The sequence below is a fragment of the Babylonia areolata genome, chromosome 25 (genome assembly GCF_041734735.1).
Source record: "Babylonia areolata isolate BAREFJ2019XMU chromosome 25, ASM4173473v1, whole genome shotgun sequence".
Classification (NCBI taxonomy): domain Eukaryota; kingdom Metazoa; phylum Mollusca; class Gastropoda; order Neogastropoda; family Buccinidae; genus Babylonia; species Babylonia areolata.
In genome coordinates this window covers 12,403,754-12,417,728 of record NC_134900.1, presented here as the reverse complement: position 1 = coordinate 12,417,728, position 13,975 = coordinate 12,403,754, and the positions used below count along the sequence as shown (strand labels likewise).

The window sequence follows — 13,975 nt, the reverse complement described above, 5'->3', positions numbered from 1 at the left end:
GCTGATGTGCCATCATGATTCAAACAACACACAAAGGAAATTTTCTGTCTAAAATTACGTTTAAATAACATACTTACCGTGACCCAACTAGTGCAGACTCCGGCAGGGGTCTGACATTCCTGTCCTGTGCAAACTACTATCCGCCTATGCGGAGAAAATGAAAGTACTACGGCCGGAAGTAGGTAACCTCCCCTTTGTCCCGCTGGCTAGCGCCCTCTTTTTCCGGCAGCTATTATGACTCCTGTTCCTGTGCTCTTCATAAGGCTAAGTTTTTTTCGTATTTTCTGTCTGTCTGTCGATTCTCTGGCATTCTTTTTTTTGAGAGGGTGGGGAGTGGAGGATAGGAGGCTGTGTGAAACTGGGGAATGCAGTATAGGTTGGGGAAACGACGGGCGCAATAGCCGAGTGGTTAAAGCGTTGAACTTTCAATCTGAGGGTCCCGGGTTCGAATCACGGTGACGGCGCCTGGTGGGTAAAGGGTGGAGATTTTTACGATCTCCCAGGTCAACATATGTGCAGACCTGTTAGTGCCTGAACCCCCTTCGTGTGTATACGCAAGCAAAAGATCAAATACGCACGTTAAAGATCCTGTAATCCATGTCAGCGTTCGGTGGGTTATGGAAACAAGTACATACCCAGCATGCACACCCCCGAAAGCGGAGTATGGCTGCCTACATGGCGGGGTAAAAACGGTCATACACGTAAAAGCCCACTCGTGTATATACAAGTGAACGTGGGAGTTGCAGCTCACGAACAAAGAAGAAGAAGAAGAAGAAGAAGGTTGGGGGAATAAAGTCCCCCCCAATGAGGAATGCTTGCCAGCTCTGCTTTCAGAACAATGACATATCAAACTGACTTGTCTGGTTATAAACAGAAATGTTTGCTTATCAAAAAATGTTTGGAAATGGAAAAGAAACCCCAACCCCCCCCCCCCCCCCCCCCCCCCCCCCTGTAATCCTGTTGGAGTATTCTCCTGAAGAATAATGATCGTACCTATAAATGTTGCTAAACAGATCAGAACAGTGTGGCCCACACACAAGATTTCAGAGGGCAGATGAGGCAGTAGTTAACCCAACCTGTAGAACACTGCTGTGCATCTCATGTGTCCCTTTGCTCTGCTTGACTTTAATGCAATTCTACACAAACTTTTATGAGTCACCAAAATGGGTGCTCGTTTAAGTTTCTGGTGAAAACAATTACAAAACTGACATAAGCAGAAAAGCAGCGACACTTAATAATGTGTGAATACAATCATCACTGTAATAAAACACTTAACCCTCAAAACATACTCAAACTAGAGCCATTCACAGAATGCCACCCTTTTGCCTTTTCAAGTATTCTGATATGAAAAGCAATCCCCAAGCAATAAATAGCAGCAACTCACAATGGAAAACCATTCCGAGACTGGTCCAAAACAGACACGAGTGAAGGATCTTTGTTGTTGCCCCACATGCCGGTGGGAATAAAGGGCAGGGCTCAGCCGCCCATATTTTCTCCCCCTCCACTAGACCCTGAGTGGTGGTCTGGACGCTAGTCATTCGGATGAGACGATAAACCGAGGTCCCGTGTGCAGCACGCACTTAGCGCACGTAAAAGAACCCAAAGCAACAAAAGGGTTGTTCCTGGCAAAATTCTGTAGAAAAATCCACGTCAATAGGAAAAACAAATAAAACTGCACGCAGGAAAAATACAAAAAAAGAAAAAAAAGGGTGGTGCTGTAGTATAGCGATGCGCTCTCCCTGGGGAGAGCAGCCCGAATTTCACACAGAGAAATCTGTTGTGATAAAAAGAAATGCAAAATACAAAATAAATAGGCAAGCACAAAGGAAACCAACACCATGTATATATCAACCCTCAATATATATCTATATAACCCCATGAAATCTTGCTAAACTCGCTGCCTATTCTGCAAACAGCCAGTAAACTGTTACACTGTATTATAATCCATCACCAAGTCTATGTACTTCAACTGATAATGCACCATGTATTACCCGCTTGAAGACTGTAATGGCATCCAACATTAGTGTGCTTCTCTAATACAGTAACAACCAGTAACAGCTGCCTTACATTACACTGAAACCACTTCTGCTGGCAGACAAACCGGCAGACTACACTGGATATGTTTGCATGGATAAGAAACTGGTAAAGCGTAAGTAAACAACTACTGCTTGAGCTAAATGCAATGACTGCTTGAGCTCAGCTCATTGTTAATCAAAGTTAGTTAAGTTGAATTACCAAGGCAAAAGATTATGCTTCAGATTTTGATAAAGTAACAGAAAAAAAAAAATCCAATACAATACTAGAAGTTAACAAGATACTGCTTGAACTTTGTTTATACAATCACGCTCAATTACAAAACAAAGATTATGCTCTATATTCTATCAAACAAACAACAACAACCCCAAAAAACCCAAACAATAAAGCATTTCAACCCCTAAAAAGCATGTAAAAAAATCAGTGACTCATGGGTGAAGACCTGAAAACGACACAGCCCCAAAATAAGGAATGTGTGTGTCAAGGCACAGAACAAACATTCTTTTATCACAAACACTGCCACCAGCGGACGATCGCTCCACACAACCTCAGGAGAAGCGTGCAGAGTAGATCACCATAGCGGCGGCAGCCAGGAGGAGGGGAGAGGAGGAGGAGTAGGAGGAGGAGGGACCACGGGGCGCCGACCCTGTGCCCCCCCTGGGCTTGGGGGTGGTGTAGGTGGGTAAGTCTGCGCCAGACGGAGCCGACACCAGGTCCGCAGGGAACAGGCTGTCCCGAGTGAAGCACCAGTCCTCTGCAAAGTCACATCATGCTGCTGATACACGTACACACACGAAGGGGGTTCAGGCCCTCCCTAGCAGGTCTGCACATCTGTTGACCTGGGAGATTGGAAAAAAAAAATCTCCACCTTTTACCCACCAGGAACTGTGACCAGGATTTGAACCATGGGCTCTTAGACTGAAAGTCCAACGCTTTAACCACTTGGCTGTTATGCTCTTCGTGTGTGTGTGTGTGTGCGTGTGTGTGTGTGTGTGTGTGTGTGTGTATGCATGCGTGCGTGCATACGTGTGTGTGTGGTGTGTGTGTGATTGTGTGTGTGACATGATTTGTGTGTGTGTGTGTGTGTGTGTGTGTGTGTGTGTGTGACATGATTTTTGTTTTGTGGATCAGGGCATGGATAGCCTGTGTGTTAGCACACTCTACCCACACAGCCTTTCTAACCCACCCACCCCCAACCTCCCTCAACACACACACACACACACACACACACAAAACATAACAAAACTCTGTAAATACATACTGGGCTTAGAGAGAAAAACAACAAAGCTCCCAATGTTTGATGAACTTGGATGTTTTCCTGCCAGTGCTGAAATGATATTGGTGTCAGACATTGGGTTCTTGCCTAGCATGCTGGCGGACAGCTCATCCAATCTTCAGCAAACATATCTTCTTCTTCTTCTTCGTTCGTGGGCTGCAACTCCCACGTTCACTCGTATGCACACAAGTGGGCTTTTACGTGTTTGACCTTTTTTACCCCGCCTTATAGGCAGCCATACTCCGCTTTCGGGGGCGTGCATGCTGGGTATGTTCTTGTTTCCATAACCCACCGAACGCTGACATGGATTACAGGATCTTTAACGTGCGTATTTGATCTTCTGCGTGCGTCTACACACGAAGGGGGTTCAGGCACTAGCAGGTCTGCACATATGTTGACCTGGGAGATCGTAAAAATCTCCACCCTTTACCCACCAGGCGCCGTCACCGTGATTCGAACCCCAGACCCTTAGATTGAAAGTCCAACGCTTTAACCACTCGGCTATTGCGCCCGTCAGCAAACATATCAAAACGTGCCAATATACCAAAATACAGACTGTAATGATTCTATTGACTCAATGCACTAGATTACCAGATCTGGCAATGCAGATGCTGAAAGAATAACGACCTTCTAGTACCCCAAATCTAAACAGTAACACACATCAACTAAGTGACATGGACTGAACAGATAATTTACAGATTTAGACAGCGCTTATGAATAACACCTGAAAAGATAACAGGACTGAAAGCAGAAAACATATTCCCATTCTGTACCTTATTAACTCACTCGGTACGGCCAGTCCTCTCTTCTCCTCTACACAGACCCCTTGGATGTCCAGTGGGTGTCTGAATGACCCAACCTTTAGCTTCCGTCGTCAGAATTGTGGTATTCTTTGTCAACATTCACGTCTTCAGTATAAGAGCCTTCCACTTGCAATATTTTGATGATGGTAATTGGGGTGAAACACTGTTAACGTCGTCTCTTTCGCCGTTCGTATGGAAAGAGTTAACACATTGTGTCTATAGACTCTTCTGAGGATCACAACACTGTAATAAGTCTCAGTCTGAGTCTCACACATGTGCACACTGTGGATGTGCATATGGGTGTGGCCAGCTGAATGCACATGATGACGGGCACATCTGAGTGGTTAAAGTACTGGACTTTCAATCTGAGGGTCCTGGGTTCGAGTTTGGTCATGGCGCCTGGTGGAAAAAAGGTGGAGATTTTTCCCATCCCCCAGGTCAACATATCTGCAAAACATGCTATTGCCTGAACCTCCTCCATGAGTACATGTATGCAGAGTATAAAAAAAAAAAAAGCAATTTAAAGATCCGATAATCCATGTCAGCGTTCCATGGGCTATGGAAACAGGAATATAACCAGCATGTACACCTCCGAAAACAAAGTATGGCTGCCTACATAGTGCAGTAAATATGGTTGTGGACATAAAATCCCACTCTTACATACATGTGAACGCGGGTTTTGCAGCCCATGAACTCAGAAGATGAAGAAGAAGAAGGCACGTGATATATCTATATTCATTTCTTCTCTCTCTCTCTATCTATCTCTCTCTATCACACACACACACACAAACACACACACACTGAAGTGAGCAGACGACTCACCATAGTCAGGAGGACTGAGGACCAGCCTGTACCAGAAAGTGACGTCAGCCTCTCCACACTGGCTGTCACACAGGAACTCTACGTAGGTGGTGTCACCTGGGGTCTCCCAGCAGAGCGCAACTGTCCCCTGCAATATATCATTCACCCGTACTCTGAGCTTTAACTCATTCTACCCCACAGCTACATGCCTGCTACTTCTTCTTCTTCTGCGTTCACTCGTATGCACACGAGCGGGCTTTTACGTGTATGACCGTTTTTACCCTGCCATATAGGCAGCCATACTCCGTTTTCGGGGGTGTGCATGCTGGGTATGTTCTTGTTTCCATAACCCACCGAACGCTGACATGGATTACAGGATCTTTAACGTGCGTATTTGATCTTCTGCTTGCATATACACACGAAGGGGGTTCAGGCACTAGCAGGTCTGCACATATGTTGACCTGGGAGATCGTAAGAATCTCCACCCTTTACCCACCAGGCGCCATCACCGTGATTCGAACCTGGGACCCTCAGATTGACAGTCCAACACTTTAACCACTCGGCTATTGCGCCCGTCGATGCCTGCTACAACTCTCCCCTGGACCAGCACTACAGGAGACCACTGCAGTAAAAAGTGGGGCGGTATGAGTTAACTCGTACCAGAGTAGAATGACTTAGAGAAACGTCCCCTGCAATATCAACCATACTCTGTGGTTAAAAGTGTCCCCCACACCCTGTGGCTAAAACTATCCCCTACAACATCACCCATAATAATTCTGTGGTTAAAAATGTCCCCTGCTATATCACCCATTCTCCATGGCTAAAAATGTCTCCTGCAAAATCACCCTTACTCTGTGGTTAAAAATGTCCCCTTCAATAACACCCACACAAGTGGAAGAAATAAACAGGCTTCAAAACCCAAAATGTTCTATCTAAAAGTGCTATTGCAGAAAAAAAACAAGAGGCAAAGCCTTCAAGACTCACTTGTGCTTCACGCTTTATCCAGTAAAGGAATCATGAGGAGAAAAAAAAAAGAGATTTAAAAAATCATTGAAAAGTACTCTGTATCAAATATGATATATAAGATAAGCTTGGGAGAAAAAAACTTAAAAAAAAAAAAAAAGGCATACAAGTGGGATCGAACCACGCATGTTCAGTTCTGATGCAAGCAGACAAATCCCCAAGGCTGCAACATATCTGACGTCAAATGGCTAAATTTAAAACTTAAAGCAATGTTGACGTGTTCTTCTTCATGCGATTAATAGACATGTTTGTAGTGGACGTAATAATACTGTTTAAATCATGTTTTTGGGTTTTTTTATCATATCTCAATATTTTTTTTATTTCCGCGGTAAAGGAGACGTTGCCATCTCCTTCAAGCACATCCAACACACTGTAGATCTCTAGTCTACAACAGGCTGAAAGAAACGATCAAATCAATTTTTCTTTTATGTTCATTCCAGTTAATTCAGTGTCCACTTTAGAATATTTGTATGCAGTAAACACGCCGATGGTGTAGTTAGTATCACGTAAGTATTCTGTCCAGAACCTGTGTTTCTTTCCTTTTAACTGTGAACAAGAAAAACGAGGTCATGTCGTCTTTGAAAACAACCTACCTTCTAGGTCGGCCAAACACAGTGGAAAGCAGTTTTTAGAATTTTCGGATTTCGGAACACATCTCAATGAAATAAACCGTTAATGATTCGGAAAAACGGCTTGATTTGGGAGACTTACAACCTGTTATTGGTATGACTGTGAAGAGTTTTTGGTAATGGCAGACAATAAGTATTTCCAAAGAAAATGGCAATGTTAAAGTTTACTACACACACACACACACACACACACAACCGAAAACCGAGTTAAAACATAGACTCACTTTGTTTGCACAAGTAAGTCACAAATGCAATACTTAAAATAATAAGTCACTGTTGAATTTGTTCTTAGCCATGAGGACTGTGTGTGAAGTATTTTTACATCAGTTTTTCTTACCTCAAAACACTCACGTGCTGAATCCTGGTCTTTCACACTGAAAAATTACACCAGTCACATTTCAATGTGCAAATTCATAATCAACGATTGAATGGGAAACATAAATGCTGTCATCAAGAATTTAAAAACAAAAAATTGGTATTTTGAGGTGTATGTAAGTTTTTCAGTGACAGCCTTTCAGCAGATTTAGTATACAGCAAGCTACTGCACACACTGCATCTCAGTGAAGAGATGAGCTTGTGTCCAGTTTATAGCAAACAAATTTCACTGGAAAACAATGCAGTACTTTAAAAAAAAAAAAAAAAGTTTTTATGTGTGAGTCTAACCAGCCGGCATTCTTGTTTCCAATAAACATAAATCAAATCCAAACCTATATTTGTAAGTGTAGAACTAGAAGTGAACAAGTATTTTATTGTATTGTACTGTATCTTTTTTTTTTTTTTTTTTTTGTCTCAGCGGGTTCCTCTGTGTGAAATCAGGGCTGCTCTACTCAAACAGAGCATGTCACAAAAGTATGGTGCCACCTATTCTTTTTTTTCTTTTTTCTTTTTTGTGTGTGTGTGTGTGTCTCATGTAAGTCGCATTTATTTCATTATCAAAGTGGATTTTTCTGCAGATTTTCCCAGGGACAAACCCCTTTGTTGCTGTGGGTTCTTTCAAGCCACATACAGGATATCTGCTTATCATCTCATCTGAAAGACAAAAAAATTTTTTTTTTTTTTTTTTTACCAGATCATACAGAAAATATGAAAGTAGAACCACTGAGCTATGTTTATGAATACAAAACGGGTTCATGTTTTCAAATAGGAAAGGTTCTGGAATCAGTATTCTAGGTCTATGAATATATGGCATGTCCATGTTTTTCTTCAACCAGATACCTGTATCATAATGTACTGGTCAAAGCCTAGCAAGAGCAACAAGAGAAACATGTCACATGGAGATGAAAAGATATATATATATATATATATATATATATATATATATATATATATGGAGAGAGAAAGAGCGAGATCCCACACTAACTTGATATGCTGCTATGCTATAACAGTGTACTGCTTATCATGGAAATACATAAAGTAAAAGCAAGCTGTCTTCTTCTTCTTCTGCGTTCACTCGTATACACACGAGTGGGCTTTTACGTGTATGACCGTTTTTACCCCGCCTTGTAGGCAGCCATACTCCGTTTTCGGGGGTGTGCATGCTGGGTATGTTCTTGTTTCCATAACCCACCGAACGCTGACATGGATTACAGGATCTTTAACGTGCGTATTTGATCTTCTGCTTGCATATACACACGAAGGGAGTTCAGGCATTAGCAGGTCTGCACATATGTTGACCTGGGAGATCGTAAGAATCTCCACCCTTTACCCACCAGGCGCCGTCACCGTGATTCGAACCCGGGACCCTCAGATTGACAGTCCAACGCTTTAACCACTCGGCTATTGCACCCGTCAAAGCAAGCTGTCAAAAATCAGTGGAATGCATTATGGAAATTGTGTATTAGGCTCTGACATACAAGCTAAAATCAAATATCTCTACTGGTTACTATAATGCACCTTCTGTTATTCAGAAGTGCTTGATCTCTCTTTGAAAACCGAATCTTGTGAAACTATGCAGCAAACATTTTACAAGTGCATAAACACAGATTTATTCTCCAAAATTTCGTATAATTCACCAGTGAAAGTTCGATTAGTTTTGAATTAAAACTTTTCACAAACAAAAAAAAGTCTCTCCATTTAAGGCCCCCGTGACTGCAAAGAAATCTTCATTATAATTGCTATCAGTACATTTGTTGAATCTTTAAAAGAATCCAGTTAACTACTTCACTGCTTCTGTCATCAATGTTACGTTTAAACATGTGCTATCCCAACATTAACCAAAGCATACTAACTATCTGAACATACCACAGCCTTGATGTGGGATCTGTCTCCACCTGAAACAAACAAATCGATCAAATACTGGAACAACCACATGAAAGTATTCTATTTCCACATTATCCAAAGTTACGGTGTTCAGTCATTCAAAGGGAAGTAATCCTAGCTACAGTGAAACAATATGTTACTGTTAAATTTCCATCATTTAAAATAACAACAACAACAACAAATCTTCAATTTTCTCACTCATACACACACAACTACATAAACACAATGTTCTTTTTTTTTTCTTTTTTTTTTTAAAGTACCTCTAAATTCACATTTTCATCACCTCCCCAGTCTATCTAGAATCACACACACACACCAATTGTACACACTGCATACCCCCGAAAACGGAGTATGGCTGCCTACATGGTGGGGGTAAAAATGGTCATACACGTAAAATTCCACTCGTGTACATACAAGTGAACGTGGGAGTTGCAGCCCACGAATGCAGAAGAAGTACACACTGCATCACCACAAACTCAACACAGAAATAATTTTCAATCCCATCTTGACAGCTTGAAAGTTTCTAAATCTAATATAGTCCAGTAAAAAATAATTTTAAAATTTTTTAAAAAGACCTGCTCCTACCTTGATTTCCAGGTAGCTAGCTCTGGCATTCTCTGCACTGATACTGATACAGGGATTGGGCACGCCTTGATTATAATGCCAGGTGTCTGTATAAAATCCCAGAGGATGCCTTCCGGAATCTATTCTGGAATAATTTCTGGAAGAGAAAAAGTTAACCACCATCATCACAGGAACAATTACATGTCTGGCAAATAAAGGATACATGAATTAAAGAGAAGATATTCATTATCATCTGTTGGAAATCAGTTGGGGCTTTTTTTTTCCTGAAAGTTATCAAAAACATAACAAAATCATTTCAAGCAAATTTAACTTGAAATCTCTCTGAGACACATGTGTGTTGTGCGCGCACACACACACACACACACACACACACACCTGATATCAGAAAGAACCTTGCATGATGTTTTTACTGACCTGTGCATGAATTTCTGCATGAAAGGAAGAAATTATAAGACAAATTATATAACCATCAGAGACAATGAAACAGAAGGCTTCAGGAAAGAGGAAGCAAACTTGTTATAATATAAATCACCCATGAAAAAAACATCATTAGGATGAAAGAGATGTCTCGAAGGGGGTGGGAGGGGGGGGGGAGGAACATCAGTTGAAACAAAGTCCATTGAAGACAAGGAAAGATTCTGAGAAAGTACCTGTCATACAGCGTTTCATTGATTGGAACGTAAGTGATGAGATTTGGGCTTTGTGGTCCGCAGGCACCTTTTGACACACCTGTAAAACGTAACAGGTGAGGTGAGATGATAGTGAATCAAGCCTCCTAACATTATACACACTGCAGACGGGCGCAATAGCCGAGTGGTTAAAGCGATGGACTGTCAATCTGAGGGTCCCGGGTTCGAATCACGGTGACGGCGCCTGGTGGGTAAAGGGTGGAGATTCTTACGATCTCCCAGGTCAACATATGTGCAGACCTGCTAGTGCCTGAACCCCCTTCATGTGTATATGCAAGCAGAAGATCAAATACGCACGTTAAAGATCCTGTAATCCATGTCAGCGTTCGGTGGGTTATGGAAACAAGAACATACCCAGCATGCACACCCCCGAAAACGGAGTATGGCTGCCTACATGGCGGGGTAAAAACGGTCATACACGTAAAAGCCCACTCGTGTGCATACGAGTGAACGCAGAAGAAGGAGGAGAAGATACACACTGCAGACAGAAAATCCACAGTACAACCAGCGGTGTTTCATGAATCAGCTCATTTGGCACAGTCTTTACTTCAGTCCAGTGTCACTGTTATTGTGTCACTGTCAATGTGCATGAATCAAAGCAGAGCAACAATATTCCTTTTTTTTTTCTGCACAAATTTCACACTCTTATCTTCTTCCTACTTCTTCATATTTCAGTTTACACCATGGTTTGTTGAGCAAGAGAGTCAATTTCAAGCTAAATCTGAATTAGTCTTATGATTTTCAGTCTTTAAATTTCATACAACGAAAAAATGAAAGATGACAGCTGAATCTATAAAAACTACATTCATATTTGATGAAAGAACCAGTTACAAACAGTAGAGTCCAAACCTTTAACTATTGTTCTTGTTCTACCAGACACTCTTCTACTTATTCAGGTTTCAGGGCCAGTGACAGTCCAACAAGGGTATTTGATAAGAGTGGTTTAACTCAGGTGGAGTTAATGTGTCCAGCTGAATCATGGTAAACTGGTATGAAAATTTCTGTTGTTTGAAATGCAGTATTCATGTTTTGAGATGGTCACAAAATTCACCACCACTAAGAGATGCTTACTTATCTATTTATTTTTATTTTCATCTTTACTTATCTTTTTTTTTCTTTTCTCAAGGCCTGACTAATCTTTATTTTTTCTTTTCTCAAGGCCTGACTAAGCACGTTGGGTTACGCTGCTGGTCAGGCATCTGCTTAGCAGATGTGGTGTAGCATATATGGATTTGTCTGAACACAGTGACGCCTCCTTGAGCTACTGACACTGATACTGATAAGGGATGTTGGCTTGGTCCCTTAGCTCCGTGGGGAACTGTCAGGGCACCGCGATGCTGACTCGTGCACTAGACTTCTCCGTTCTGGACGATACAAGAATCAATGTACTCATGGATCAAGTCCTTCCTGACTGATTACATTCAATACGTCACTGCACTGGAGACGGTGCAGGTCTGACATAGCTACTGTTGTCAGCAATCAGTCCCACAAGGTACTCTTCCTTTCATTCATCAATCAAAAATCATATCCCACATGAGCTCAGCTCAAGAACGTGATTGTCTGCACACGACTGTACAACGTTGCGAGAGTGCCAAGGCCTCAATCATGACTGCGAAAACCTAAACAGCCTGGAAGTGATGAAGGGGCAAGGAATTCCATCTGCGCAAAACACAGCACTATCCTGACCTCTCTAGATCCTCAAAGCCAATAATATTTCATATCTGAATGACACCTGAAAGGACACATCTTAAGAAATATATCAATGGCTACTTTAAAACTTACCTTTGAGTGGACATCAACAAATGTGTGAGCTGGAACGATCATGCTGACAGAGCACATAAAGAAATATATATATTCAACTGTGTCTTCTTTTTTTTTTCTCTTTCTTTTTTTTTTATACCTAATTTATAGTGACATTAAAGTATCACTTGTTTTGTTATTTCTAATTGTAAAATCACATATTTTGTTCACAATGCTGCAATATAGAAATGTAGTATTATCCCCCTACTCAGAAAACATTGACTTGGAAGAAAACGTACTGAGAAAATTTACCAAGCAAATTATAGCAATGGGTAGTACATGTACTATCAAAGAGACACTAAGCAGTTGACAACTTCCAAGGCTTGAATATCACAGGTTAAGGGGTGATATGACTGAAACGTGTATTGATATTAAATTTTGCACGGTCATTATGATAACACAATTAGCAGCACCATGCAAAATCTGTTTAATCTAAATGACAGTTCTCATACTGGGGGACACTCACTAAAAGTAAAACTTACTAAGACATTTACCAAATCAAACCTTTTTCACACTTTTTTTTTTTAACTGATAGGGTTATCAAGTTGTGGAGCAATCTATTCAGTAGCATTGTCACTGCAGGAACATTAAAAACATTTTTTTAAAGATCTGTCACATATATAACCCTGCAAGGGATATGGGTTCCAAACAGATTTATCCATTAGAAGCGAGCTATAACTGTGCACTCACCTAACACTCATAATGTCTTATTTTTTTTAAAGATTTGTATAAACAATCATATTTATAAACAGTCAACAACAACAAAAATCCCTAAAGACAAGTAATGTTCTGGCAAAAGGCTAATAAAGCCCCAAAGCCCTGACACTGATATGATAAATATATGCTATACTATGCAATGCAATGCTATGCTAATTGCTATGATGTGATATATATAATGATACGTTTAGATATATATGATAACGATATGGTGGCGTATGTAGCCCTATCAAGAGATTTCTACCCACCTGGAGATGTGGAGTGGTTTGACTATTGAAGTATATTATGTCTGTATATCCAACAAAGATGTAAGCTCTCGCTAGAATCAGTTTCGCTTTGCCGTGTAAATCAACTATATGTTGTCAAAACATCTGTTGTTTTTGTGGGTTTTTGTTGTTGTTGTTTGTTTGTTTGTTTTGTTGTTGTTTTTTCGACACAATACGCGTAACTGTCAATGAATCTTAGTTATATCAGGGGTACTCACCAACACAGAATGTAACCACGAGAAGCACCGTACAAAGTAACACATTCATTTTTGGTAATTTGACACCCCTCAATCATCAATGGTTTGGGTTGTTGTTGTTGTTGTTTTCTGCTTGCGCAACGCAGCCACTTTTGGTCACTAAAACTGGGGGGGGAAAAAAAAAAAAAAAAAAAAAAAAAATACAGACGGGTCTTTCTCTGGGAGAAATGAGAGTCTTTCTCTTCTCAGTCAGAGTCTCTGTAACTTTTCGTTTTACAGAAAAATATTCATTCAAATAAAGAAGATACAGTACAACTTCTTTCCTGATTTTTCTGTATCGAAATCAGCACCCCAGTTTTCGAAATGTTAAGTTCCGCGTGTTTACTTCCGCAACCACCTCCTTCAGTTGGCTACACTCCAAAGTTGCAGTGAAACATGGTCAAGTACGAGTAAAACCAAAGACATGTATTGTATTGTATAGTTTTGTATTGTATTGTATTGTATTGTATTGTCTGTGTGAAAAGCGGGCCGCTGTTCTTCCCAGGAAGCTTGAGCGCGTTGCTACAGTGCAGCGCCACCTTTTTTTCCCTCTCCGTGTCTCTGTGTGTGTCTCAGTCTCAGTTTTCACTGAGTCCTGCCTGTGTTATTTGTTTTCCTATCAAACTATATATCAAAATATTTCAGTATCAATATATTAACCTTTTGGCGCTAGATCGTATTCATGAAATAGAGGCAGGATCGAGAGAGAGAGAGAGAGAGAGAGAGAGAGAGAGAGAGAGAGAGAGAGAGAGAGCGAGTGTTTTGTGTGTGATTGTCTTTTTAACTTATTTTAGTTATCATTATTATCAATTTGTTCTCGTTGTCGTTATTGTCTTGTGACTGCTCTGTTTGCACAG

General features: G+C 41.0%; 1 protein-coding gene across 1 annotated transcript; it reads right to left on the bottom strand.

The window, feature by feature from the left end:
- Window positions 1-965: 965 nt before the first annotated feature.
- On the bottom strand, window positions 966-13,460 carry LOC143299734 (uncharacterized). The gene is made up of 7 exons (XM_076613117.1): window positions 13,101-13,460; window positions 10,061-10,139; window positions 9,411-9,546; window positions 8,808-8,836; window positions 6,904-6,940; window positions 4,936-5,062; window positions 966-2,788 (listed from the first exon to the last, which is right to left on the bottom strand). The coding sequence occupies exons 1-7, from the start codon at window positions 13,147-13,149 to the stop codon at window positions 2,583-2,585; spliced, it is 663 nt and encodes a 220-aa protein (XP_076469232.1). The 5' UTR covers window positions 13,150-13,460; the 3' UTR covers window positions 966-2,582.
- Between the last annotated feature and the right edge of the window lie 515 nt (window positions 13,461-13,975).

Bases quoted from the DNA above. Each gene is read 5' to 3' on its own strand.
- LOC143299734 (XM_076613117.1), bottom strand. From the start codon at position 13,149: ATGAATGTGTTACTTTGTACGGTGCTTCTCGTGGTTACATTCTGTGTT. The intron at 8,837-9,410 runs GTAGGAGCAGGT...TGTTTGTTTCAG, and splicing joins CTAGCTACCTGGAAATCAAG to GTGGAGACAGATCCCACATC. The intron at 2,789-4,935 runs GTGAGTCGTCTG...GTGACTTTGCAG, and splicing joins CCTCAGTCCTCCTGACTATG to AGGACTGGTGCTTCACTCGG.